The sequence below is a fragment of the Mauremys mutica genome, chromosome 6 (assembly GCF_020497125.1).
Source record: "Mauremys mutica isolate MM-2020 ecotype Southern chromosome 6, ASM2049712v1, whole genome shotgun sequence".
In the NCBI taxonomy this organism is placed as follows: Eukaryota; Metazoa; Chordata; order Testudines; family Geoemydidae; genus Mauremys; species Mauremys mutica.
The window spans coordinates 43,161,425-43,174,937 of record NC_059077.1 but is presented as its reverse complement, the minus strand read 5'-3'; the positions used below and the strand labels follow the sequence as shown (position 1 = coordinate 43,174,937).

The 13,513-nt window shown below is 36.0% G+C and overlaps 1 protein-coding gene across 1 annotated transcript in view; it reads right to left on the bottom strand.

Moving 5' to 3' along the window:
* The window catches only part of AP3B1 (adaptor related protein complex 3 subunit beta 1), a 271,189-nt gene that overhangs the window by 133,879 nt on the left and 123,797 nt on the right, over window positions 1-13,513 (bottom strand). Inside the window, exons 12-14 of the mRNA XM_045021277.1 lie at window positions 13,123-13,185; window positions 12,062-12,194; window positions 5,657-5,766 (exon numbers count right to left, since the gene is read on the bottom strand). Of these exons, the coding sequence (XP_044877212.1) occupies window positions 5,657-5,766; window positions 12,062-12,194; window positions 13,123-13,185 (306 nt within the window). The remainder of the gene's footprint in view (window positions 1-5,656; window positions 5,767-12,061; window positions 12,195-13,122; window positions 13,186-13,513) is intronic.

Here is a 13,513-nt window from a genome sequence, read left to right as displayed (position 1 = left end):
CAGAGACTTCAGGAAACTGGAGTGGATCTCCTGAGACTCACTACTTGGTTCTATGGTTTACCTATAGCTTTAACCAATAAGAATGTCATAAACCACCACCTCCTCTAACTTATGGTGCCTCCCTCTATTTGTGAAAAATCCCTGTGATGTTGCACTCTATATGTTTTATGGAAATATGTTTATAAGTGTAAATATGATGTAACTGGAATATGCTTCATGCAAAGGGTCTCTTGTAAGGTATCATTACAAACCTTATAATCTACTGAGTGTGTTCATCCTATTTGTATGAATGTATCATTCTTGTATCTAAAATTAGAAATATTAAGTACTACTCTGAGGTCCTATTGTAATTATGCAAAATGTGGGCCATTAATGGTGGCTTAGAATCTTGATGGCTCCCATTATTTATAACAAGTGGTTGTAAATGTCTCTGTTTACTTGTAAGCCTTCCTGTGTGAGTCAGGCTGGAAAGAATGGAGGCTTCGGGTCTCACAGTACATGTGCCCATAACACCTGGTACTGGAATCCGTCTTAAACCTGGTGCTTTTCCATTTAGAAGGAAGGGTGGAAACCCAGAGAGAGACAGTGGATTCCTGCCTTGTGACAAAGACATAAAGGGGGTGGGGAACAGAACAAAGGGGGCTGCAGTCATGAGAAAACCCCTCGTTACCACCTGAGCTGGAACAAACAAGAACTGTACCAGAGGAAAGGCTCGGGTCCAAACTAAGAAGGAGTCTAGTCTGTGAAAGAAGCTTATTGGAACATCTCTGAGGGTGAGATTTACCTGTATTCAGTTTCTTAATGTATTAAGAGTAGACTTCCTTTTTTTGTTTTATTTTGCTTGGTAACTTATTTGTTCTGTCTGTTAATACTTGAAACCACTTAAATCCTACTTTTATATTTAATAAAATTGTTTTTGTTTATTAATAAACCCAGAGTAAGTGATTAATACCTGGGAGAGCAAACAGCTGTGCATACATCTCTATCAGTGTTATAGAGGGCGGACAATTTATGAGTTTAACCTATATTTATTTGGGGTTTGGATCCCATTGGGAACTGGGTGTTTGGGTGCTGGAGATCGGTGACTTTCTGATCAGTTTTTGGTTAAAGTCTGTAGTTTTGGGGGCGTGGACCAGACCTGTGTCTCTGTTGCAGCAGACTAGCATGTCTGGCTCAACAAGGCAGGGTTCTGGAGTCCCAAGCTAACAGGGAAAACAGGCTCAGGTAGTTTCAGCACATCAGGTAACAGTCCCAAGTTGTGAACCCATCACAATCCCACCACCATCTCCTCTATGTTAATTATATTCCAACTATAAGTCATTATGTAACTATAAAACAAAATACTAAGAATGCAAGAAAATGAGAAAGTGATTTCACATATTGCAGGAAAATAACTTCTGTGTTATGATTAACTTATTTCTAATATTATGATATACAGATGACTAAAATGCTATAAAGAGTTGAATATTAGGGTGCAATTAAGGTGTTAAAACAATGAAGTGCATCTTTCTGATTTCTGTTCTTAATAGAATGAAGAAGAATTATGTCAAATAGTTTGATTTTACTGACATATATATGGGGACACTGTTGGTAAATCAAACATTTCTGGTGAAGTTTTGCGTCCATATTTATTTGCAAGTTTGAGCTTGCAAATAAATTACATTCAAAATTCACCTTGGTAACAACTATTTTCAAAATCAGCAGGTTCAAATTATGTTAGAAAATGTTACCAACTTTTAACAAAAAATGCTTCTAAACGCTTATAGAGAATTGATTCTGAGATTTCAGTCTAGTCTATTATTTTCTATCTATACTGAGAAATGCAAGACATTACAACAGTTTTTGAACATCCACCCTTTGATTTCATAAAAAGGATAACATAGAACTTGGATGTGTCAGGGCAACACAAAAAAAGATAATTAATAAGGATCTTAGCTATTCCAAAGTGCTGTCAAATTTATGGCTGACCATTCAGGCACTGATTCCTTTGAATCACGTCACTGTTCTGCAGTACACATATTGTGCCCCATAAGAGAGCAACATAGGACACACATCTGACAAGTGCTCTTTCCCCACATTTTTTTTTAATTTTGGCGCTATTAGGTATATTAATTAAGGCTGCTGTGACAGCCTTTAAAAAACAGCAGACCTAACATCAAGATGATCATCACATAGGTTTCTCATCCACAATTTACTAAATTTTAAATTGTAAAGAGTGATGACAGATTGTCTACTTCATGTTTAACTTGGCTGGCAGTGAATACTATCATTTTTAAAGAGCTTCTTCAATTACTAAAGCTACTACATTTTTCAGGTACATCTCAAAGTTAGAAAGTGAGGGTTCTTGGGATGTGTGAAGGGAGGGGTTGGCACACAGCTGTATTGAATAATATTTATTTATATAGCTAAGCACTCTACAAAACATAGAAAAAGACCTGGGTTCCTGCCCAAAAGAGCTTATGAGCTAAGTTCAGACATACTACAAGTAATAACAGGAACAAGTAGGGTAAAAGGAAAATAATTATTTTAAAGAACACCATATGATGAGTTCCAGTCATTCAGAAACACTGCACTGTGCAGAGGGTATAAAGCATGGACTTGCTCAGAATTTTTGTTGTAAATGAGAGATTGAATCTTAGCATGGCCTCAAACAGCCCTGTAATTATTTGTTATTGAACTTCCTAACACTGCTTTATAATTGGTCAGACATATTTAGCTTGCTGTCCTATCAAATTTTAAAAGACGTCTGAGGAAACTTCCACAAGAATTAGTAAATTTCATACTGGGTGACACCTCAGAGCAACATTGCTGCACAGGATTTTTCTTCCTGAATCCAGTGTCCACGAGGCACCTCCTCACTGAAAATGACATACCCATCAGCCCGATACAGGTGAAATTCAGAACAAAAAACTCTGAATGCACAAATGGCACTCTATCCAATTTGTAGCCATTAAAACAAACGAAAATACCCTAACTATAAAACACACATTCCAGGAAAGTATATTGGAATAGATTAAAAGAAATTATTTTCTAGTGACAAGTGTCTTGTTTTTATTTTATTCCTTTTATTTAATTTTTGTCATTTTCACAGGGTCAAATTCAACTCTGTTATAAGCTGGGACAAAAATATTTGCCCCATTTACATGAAAGCTCAATGTAGCTCACAGTATTTTACTCTGTTTTCCTTTATGCCACAATTTCCTAAGATGCCAAACTCTTACATCAATCATTTATGTATTCTTACAACTGGAAGTCCCAATCCCCACTTACCTTTAAGTGAGCCACTTCCCCCATTCCATTTAAGGAGGGGAAACAGGATAATAGGCAAGTACATCTTTTCTAGTTTCACTAAAGAATCTTGAAACCAACTTAGGAGGGGTGACTGTTTCCAAGCAAAACCACTCCTTTAGAAGAGAGGGAAGTTTTAAAATCCTTGTTTATATCTCACACGGCAGATATGTTATTTTACCTGTCAACCCTTTGTGAAATAAAATTTTATATATATATATTTGCAATTATGACCTAAATGTTAAGAGCACACGAATGCATGGAAAAGTAAGGGGAATGTGTGCCCCATGCAAACACTAAATCCTGTTTCATTTTAGTTCTTACACTGAGCTTTTAAGATCCCTGACCTCATTCACTGACCGCCTTGAAAGTTTGTAGAAAAACTTTTATAATGCATTATTTGAGAAATAATGCATGGTTATGTTATTAAAGACTGGGCATGCAATCTTAACTTGGCGTTACCTGACATATGAGAGCTTAACTGTGCATTTTAAAAGATCTCTTAACATAATTTAATTGAATTTCTTATTATTGACTTCTTAAAGGAAAATAAGTCATAATCTAAAATTAGTTGGCTACACAGAAGAATACTCTATCCCATTCAAGGCATGCACTGAAAGAGACAGGGCTCCTAGGCACAGACAGTAGGCCTTACTCTTGATGATCCAGCACATTTGACTCCAGCAGATCAATTTAATAAACAAAGCTCTTATGAAAATGGGACAGTAACTTTCTAAGAGAGTGATCTAAATCTAAAGTCTAGAAAAATGTCAGTCCACTATTAAGTCTTTGATAGGGACCGGTATCTGATGCTTCCAAAGAAAGTGCAAGAAAACCACATAGTGGACAATTATGGAATAATCAGCCCACAGAGGAAATTTCTTTAAGGTGACCACTAGAAAAATTATAACAATCACTTCCTACATAACCCTGCTCCACACTACAGAGTTAGGTCGACGTAAGGCTGCTTATGTCCACCTAACTGTATAAGTGTCTACACTAAAGTGCAGCTCCCACTGATATAACTCACCCACTACACCAACTTAATAACCCCACCTCCAAGAGAGGCATAGCACTTAGGTCAATGTAGTTAGGTCAACACAGTGTCAGTGCAGACACTGTGTTGCTTACATCAAATGTTGCTGCCTTTCAGAAGTGGTCCCACAATGAATCACAGTGACCACTGAATCGATGCAAGCGCTCCTCATAAGGATGCACACCGCCAACACAAGGAATGTAATGTGGACATGCAAAAGTGATGTAATTACTGTGATGGCTATAGTCAACGTAATTTAGGTCAACTTAATTTTGTAGTATAGACTTGCTCTTAGAGTGCACTCTGATTTCATTTCTCTTAAAACTTACATTTTAAAAGACAGTTTTAAACCTTCCACCATATCCCAAATCAGGAATTCAAGCCCTGTCGCTAGTTAAAAATTTCTTGCCATTTCTTGCCACTGTATGATGTATGAATATATCAGACCTACAGTAATACAATCCCACATCGCAACAATATTCTGTCATCTGCTTCTTGCACAGGTCACTCATTAAACCTGAAATGCAGGGATCATTTTACTACTCTCCCTAATAAACTGAGGAAGAGAACTGTGGTGCAGGAGATGCTAGTCTGACAGCCAAAAGGCCAAAGAATGGGACAATATGTCAAATAAGTTTCATGGGTGTACTCTTTCTGGGAGATACTTCTAGATTCCTAGTCACTAAGGATGCTCCATCTCGTGGACATGCACCCCTCACTCGAGGTTAACAGTTCCACTGTTCCAGCAGAGTTTAGCTGCGGTGGGAGGTCACAATTACACAAAGTGATGCAATCTCTTTGGTAACTTCACCCAGTCCCTTAGGGAGCTTCAAAATTAGCATGATTAATATAGTTTTTGATCCAATATTACACTGAAAGCCAATGAACAAGGGCATAAAACCAAGAGGAGCACTCAGATGCAAAATAATGAGATATTTGGGGTATTCAGCAAAACGTAAATACTGCAGATACCAGCGCTAATAAAATTTTATTTGATTAATCCAATCCTGTTTGAATTAGTCTGTTTTTGCAAATACTATATTCAGGCTATTCTGAATCTTTTCTTCTCCATTAATACGTGTTTGATATGAGTGAAGCCATGAACATTTTAATAAAATAGTAACCATTCAAAATTTGTATAGAGGGTTTGAACAATCCTGACAAAAGATGAGATTAAACTATGTTTCGATGTGCAAGCCATGAGAACTTGATCTTATCCAAAAAAGCCACAGACTTAACAAATCAAATGTTTTAGTTTACTTGATTTATATTTTAATATTTCAATTTTAATTAGTTAATAAAGAAAAGACAGAAGTATGCATAAATACTCACAGTAATAGTGTCCAAGAGCTTTGCCATATGTTTAATAATTTCACCATGGTGTGCAGGCTGTGTTTGTAGCAGTTTCTTAATGACAACTACACTTTCAGCCACTACTATTTCTGATAAAGACAAAAACAAGTTAGAATATTTTTTTTTAAAAGTGTTTATGCATATGGAATACAAATAATGTGCACCAAATTGTCAGCAACTGTTTCAAAACTGTAAACGATCTAACAAGTTTAACTGCAAAACTAATTTAATTTATAATAGTAGCATAAATGTGCAGATCTTTTCTAAATCTGAAGACAGGTCCTGCTCCAACAAGCAAGTTATGAGAGGAAAAAAAAAGAGGAGGAAGGATCGTGGTAACAAATAACAAAAGCATGTCCCATTATACACACTTCTTGAGGATTCCTTTTAATTAAGTTGTAATGTGTCTGTACTTAATTTTTTTATTTTTAAATAAGTCATTCTAGAGGCACAAATACCTATTCCACATAATTAAATTGTAGTATTTAATGGACTCTCAAAGAAATATAGGTTGTTCAGAAAATTGCCAGCTAATTCAACAAACAGTAAAAATAGCTAAACACTGCATTTGCACACTCCCCTCTCCCCCATCCTCTCTCCCAAGTCCATAATCTAATCTCTAGTACATTCAAATGAGGATCCTAAATAGGCAAGCTGTTTGAAGATTTATGTCCAAGTCATGCACCGGAATGCTTAACTACTGTAACAAGTAACATTCGCAGCCTGATCAACTTGTATGAAATATGCAGTTTTTGAAGCTGAAAAACCCTCATTGGTGCAGAGGTAAACTCCTATGCAAGAATAAACTCATGTAAGGAAAGATGAAGGAAAGTCAAACATAGTCAAGGTTGAAACCAAAGCAATAAATAACTAAATAAATAAATAGACTGTTTTCATATCCACTAGAAAAAGCAGACAATTATTTTTCCTCATACTGTACATGCGCTTTGAAAACAATCATTGGGGAAAGGTAAACTTATATTTCCCCAAACAGATCACAACATCCTCATATTTGGGTAGTTAATCCAACACATGGATTGTTCATTTTCAATTTACATCAGTAATCAGAAAGAAAAGGAAAGATGTACAAAAGAAGAGTAGTGAGGGAAAGAAATCCCTTAAATATTACCATGGTCATCTAGAAATTAGAAGAGCTCACTGTGGTGGATTTTTGTTTTAAAAATTACAGCTGTAGCTATCCATGGATACCTCTTGAACCTCTGAAGAGCTTAAATTTTAGCGCCCAGTTTTATGTGTCATCCTCCATTTGACATGACAACTAAGTCATTTCTCCAAACTAATTTCTTGAATCAAGGTTAAAATTACAAAATTAGAGACAAAAGTCAAGGCTTACCGGCATGGGGGCAGGAAGTTAATCCAAGCTGACTAAAAAGCGTGAATTTAAAGTGGATCGCATTAAGCTAAACCAAATTAAGGCCACTTTCATTCTGAATGAAACTGTCCAAACAGGGATTTAATGCAATGTAAGTAATGCAATGTAAGTAATCCACTTTAAATTCACACCTTCAGTTAATATAGATTAATCTTCCTGAGAATCCCTTTGTAGAAAAAACCCTAAATTTCAAAATGCATCTCTTCCACAGACCCCAAGGATTTACGCAATCCTACCGTCGAGGTTATTTTGGAGAGCATTTTGCCCCCTTCCACCATTGCCAAAAATTACAATGAAAGAACAAGTAAAAAATAAAAAGTGTCAAACTTGTCAAGTGACAATTTTTCAACAAACCTGTAAGTAGTTTGGAGGGTTGAGGAGGGGAAAGAAACAGAATTCCCAAAAATAATCCTTGTAGTGACATTTTCCTTGAATCCCACTTACTAGTGAGGGTAAATGAACAGCAAATTAAAACAAGGACTATCTAAAACAGTTTGTGTCTGCATAATACAAAGTTTGAAGAGTAACTGCTTCCACAAAAGAGGCTATTTACGAGTCCAAATATCGCCCCCGCCCCCGGCATCTTCTGTATCAGTCAAGGATAATAGGCACAGCCCTTTGGCTCAGTGTTTGTAATAATTTCAAGCAATGATAACATCTGATCTTTTTCCTTCCTATAATAAGTAATAAGATATGGTCAAAATGCAAGAACAACTTTAAGTGTAGTGATACACACAGAACAGTAGAAACTGCAAACCAACAAAATGAAAGTTAATTGATTATGCAGTATGCTTTGTTAAAAAAGATTATACTACATCAAACTAATAAAATCATGCTCAAAAGTCAAGTGTTTACACAAGAAAAGAAAACTAGTTTAAACCAAAACCTAACTAAGGTGGGTTCTAAGATATGCTTAAAAGTCACAGGCATTGTGGAAATGCACATGATAAAGTGCATTGTAAATTATGTACAAAGAAATTTATGAAATATCACTACAGGAACCACTTTCAGAAGCAGTTAGAAGCAAATAAGTATATGTGATAGAAGGAGCAAGTTTGAAGTACTGAATTGGAAATATAAAGCAGATGAACTGGCATGATTCCGGTTAAAAGAATATAGCTGCCAATAAAAATGTTAAATGTAAAGTACAAATGAGAGGAAAATAAATTAATATCAGAATACAATTGGAAGTTATCTAGAATAATAAGTTCATGCACTGTGAAGTTTATTTTCTGAATATGGAGGATTCAAAAACCAGCAAGACATACTGGCGAATATATTACTACATTGGCAAAAAACCAACAGTTAGGTGGTTTAACATCTCAGAAGTGAAAATCAAGCAGCAACATTAGGATGAAAAGATACAATCTTATAAAATTAATACAATGTGTGATGAGCATTAATCAAAACAAGGAAACCTATATACAATTACGTATTCATCTGCCAGTCTACGAACAAAAATTAGTTAAAGTTCAAATACAGATTGAGCAACATGGAATGTAATGAAAGAATCAGAAGTAACACAAAACTCCTAGACAGTCTAGACTGTAGACACACTATAGCAATACTCCACAGGAATAATGGAGCTACAACTAAAGTAAAAAAGATTACAGGAAATGTAATGATAAATGAGGTATTAATTCTAAAACCAGCAACAGGTTCTTTTGAATGAAACAGTTCACCTGGGAGGTTTGGTAATTGGGAAACAGTAAATATAAAAAGGTATTCTGGTGAGGATTGTCTGGACAAATAGAAATTGTAAGATGTGTCAGCAGCTTCTCAATTCTCTACACCAAGTCACTGACCACTAATCATAACATTCTCAAATCACTACTGCAAGCTTTGGCAAAAGATTTCTACACAATACTGGAATGAGTATTTAACTCAGGAAACACAATCACCAAAAAAAAGCCTTTGACATATCAACTCATCAAAATCATACTGAGTTCAGTCACACAAAATTCCATTTTAGTAATCCATAGTGCTATAGCAGGAAACAAAAATCACACAGTGACCCACAAGTTGAATGGTACGAATTACAATAATTTTCCCAAGTGAAAATTTAACCACTCCAGCACCGTTCAGAAATCCACAAATAAATTATTTAGGAAAAACATACAGAATATTAAAATGGCACTGGAAAAAACAAGAGCTTCGAAAGAGGCTCCAACTTGCAGTGCAGCATTTTGTATGACAGACACATTTTACTAGGAAAATAAGGTTCATTGGTTATATATGTTAACTGAGGGCTGAAGCAACTAAATATGAAACTGAAGAGGCTATTTCATACATATTACAGAATCTGTGTAAAAGGCGTTTTAAAAGAGGCTAAGATGTATTTATAGCAAGTACACTCATTTGGAGGGTACAGCCTCTTTGAACCACAGGAAGGCAGTATGAAGCACCTATTTGAGACAATGAAAGGGTATGCAAATAGCTGTCAAACTGTTCTTCCTTGTAACAAATTTGCTGGCTGTGTGGATACTTGGCAACCCTTTCCACACTCCAAGCTCTGACCTTGTTGATACTTTTCCCCTGCACTAGCACATTACCTTGATCCTTAAACCAAGCAAATATATATTTTGTTTAATACAATATGCACAGTTAAAGTTCTCTTTTACTTTATTACTGATAGATAAGATATCACCAGCTCTAGTGTTATTCCCCTTATGAAGTACAGGGCATACTTGTTCAAATGGATATTTACCTACCAGAAAAAGTAAATGTTAAAACTCTGCTCACTGTAATTGCATTTTCATACTCTACTACAACATTTTAAAAATATATATAATGAATTTGTGTAAGCTTGGCACAACCTGAAACAGAAAAAGTAACTAGGTCACCTCAGAAAGTAAACTTACTGAAATTCTAGTTTGTACACTCAGGACAGAACAAAGAAGTGGCTTCATACCCAGTTTGTCTCCGACAGGTTTGAAATTAGTTTCTCAATCTTAATGGGACCAGCACCAGAGAACCCACCTTAGCAAAGCAATTGTTTCAAGAAATGTAGCAATCATGTGGGAGTTTTCACAGAGAAGACAGGAGAGCAGGCAGAACTTCTGATGTGCTGAGGAAAGCACAAGGAAATAAGAAAAACCAATTCTAAGCCTTGCCATACCTTCCACAAACAAGGGTGGGAAAGGAGAGAGGGGAGAATCTGTGTGGGATTTTGATTTTGTTTATGTAAAAGTGCTATTACGTAAGCTTCTGTATGCAGGTCCTGGAAATTGCTCAAGATTAAAATTTAGCAGAAAGAATGCAGGGTAAGATGGGTCATTACCAAAACTTTACGCCCCCACCCCCACCCCATTCCTAGATGCCGACTCCAAATTATGGTAAATTCTTGCACAGGTGTGCTACAGGCAAGTAGGGGTTTCTTGTGCCCTCTTCTATGATCAACTACATGTCATTGAACTGATCTGAAAGAAGTCAAAAGGACAATGTTGTTACAGCAAAGATATGGAGCAAAAGACCAGTAGCAATGCTTAATAAAAACTGCTGACAACTTTCTAATGCCTGTTTGTTTGGGGGCAGTTCCTGATTTAGAAGTGATTGCAAGATGGACATCACAAACTTCTAAAAGCTGAAAACATCATGAGAGCATGATCATTACTTTCTCTTAAGTCTGTAAGTGATGAAAAGACAACCTCTGTAATTACTGTATCTCCTAGTAGCTGCAGACATATTGGGTGAACAAAGCTGTTCAGAAATGACTAAGAAATCCTTAGCAAAATGAACAGCGGCCCAGGCTATTAGAGGGATGAAAATATTCCATACTAACATGATATAAAGGAAGGAGCACGCTGGAAGAAACATTTTTCATTTAGCCAAAAAGGTAGAGGGCATGAGAAGAGAAGGCAAACCCATATTCTGTTATTCAGGGCCACCAGCCACAAAAACAAAAATAAAATGGATATACAAGTAACTGAAATAAAATATTCAAAAACTGTTTGATGCTTTTAGCGACTGAATTAAACTAAGGCCTCATTTGCCTTTACAAAAAACTGATCTAAATAAATTCATGTTTGTGCACTACTTTGAGATCCCCGAGCGAAAAGCTGAGCTCCCACAAACCCCACTGAAGTCAATGGGAGCAATAGGAGCTTAGCATCATTGAAAGAAAAATAATCAGGCCTCCTATTTAGGTGCATAAACATGAATTCAGGAACCTACCTTTGAACATTTTGACTAATATTATTTATCCCTCTTCTGTATCATTAGTCCCAACTAGTAAGTTTGTCTTTAAAGCTCACTCCTCTGAAGACTTGAGTATTTCCAAGTAGATTTTGCCAAACATACTGTATCTCATATTAACAGACAGTAATTGTAATTTCCTTATTTGTTTCGTTCTGGGTGTTTATTATATAACTGCACTAACTACTGGTGCCTTTGTCAAGACAGATGTGTAGTGTTTTGCTACAGTATTCTATTTGGCCTCTATCCACCCCTTGTGCTCCTAAGCGATTTGTGTATAAAATTAATAGGAAGCTAAATTACAAAACCAAACCAAGTTTGGAGCTGCCTATTCTAAAACTGTTTAATATGCTCTTTGATTTTACCATTTATATATACAAAATGCCATTCCCCTGCTTTTAGCACCCTCTGCAGGCTAACTGTTTTAATGCAACTGAACATACTATTAGATAAAATATTAAACTATTATTCGCTGTGAAACACATTGCATCTCTTTTAATTACTACATTTTGAACAATTACAGGTGTCAGTGTAACTGCACACTGGGAGTAATGCATTGCTTTCTTTAAAGTGGAGTGCGGAGTCAAACTACGAAAACAATTTCAAACCACAGGATAAATCAAGCAATGTTATTATTTGTCTAGCTGAGTTTGTTATTCCACAGCCACGCCAATTGACTTCAAACAGACATCACGATTCAATATACTTTTTTAATCTGTTGCTACCTGTGGATCCTGCCAAGATGATGATTCAAGCTATCAAGTCACTCAAAAACATAAACAGAACAGTTAGCTTACCATCCCTGTTGGACAACAAACACACTAGGCCGTTAAGGCATGTGTCAGTCACTTCTGAGATGTTGGTTGCACATCTGCCTATAGCTTGAATTGTAGCTGCAGCAAATTGTTTATCTTGGCTTTTCACATAGGTCTGGAGAAAACAGGATTTCCATTAGTCAACACACTGGTCTTATTAACTGGAAACTTACCTTATTATCTGTATTAAATAAATGTACTTTAGACTAAATTTAATTTACAAAGCAATATTGCACATTAGAAATTATGCTGCTATCCTGTATTTTTAAGAACGTATTGTCTTGCCAGGTTCTGTCACCTGTGATGACAGAGGCCTCTGACTGCGGGGGGAGGGGAAGGGCAAGGGCAATCACCCAAAAGCAGAAATTAGTTTGAGTGCAAGGCTGAAGGAGGTTGATGAGCTCTCTCTTCAGGGAGGTTTCAGTCCATTTAACTAGCTGCATCTGTAAATCTATGAATAACCAACTTGTCTGAAAAAAGAACCGGTTTCTTTTGGGGAAGCCCAGCCTGAGAACTGGAGGAATGAAAATAGCTGACAGATGAGAGGAAGGACACACACTGTTGACATTACAGACTGCACATGTAGCAAAGATGTATAAAGTAATAGGAAAAATATAGTAGATACACTTTACTCTATTCCAATTATTTAAAGAAGAGGAATTAGCAGCCAGTGATAGTGACCAAATGTTGCTAAATCTAAAACATTGTCTTCTTAACCCAACTTAACAATGGAATTCACTTGGCAGGATTTGTTTTAACAAACATTTGAGTTTCATTCCTTACATTTTTGCCTCTCTGTGACGGATAGTAGTATGCAGCAATGTTCAAAGCAAAAACACAGTTAAAATAATTCATTCCTACATCCCAGAAAAGCTCTATAGGTTGTATCATACAGTCTCTGTTTCATTCAAAGAGCATCTTATACAGCAACAAGACTATCGTTTAAAAATTTCCAAGTTCATCTACAGAAAGTTTATAATACATGTAATACGTTAACAGAATGCAATTTATGCAAGAAGAATACTCTTGAATTGTGCACAGACCTGAAATTCTCGAAGTAGTGTTGATATGTTGGCCTCATTTGCTAAATTTGTCAAGATTTCAAGCTGAAGGAGAGAAGAGATTTTATTACAAGTTGATTAAAATAAGCAGAAAACATTTTTTTAGAAATTATATGCATAATGTATTTTATCTACAAGAAAAAGTACCACTTAAAAACTTAAGAGAACACTTAATAGTTGAGGCAGAAATCTGAAGTACCCTGAAATGTTAACATCCTCCAGAACCTAAAGAATGTGCTTTCAAAGCAACACAGTAGGGCTCAGCCCTGCATTTCCCACTAGCTGTAGCTCTACATAGTGCCACTGTATAACCAGTAGAGCAGAAATGCTTTTGGTGATATGTTTTCCAACATGATGTAGACAAAACAAAGAA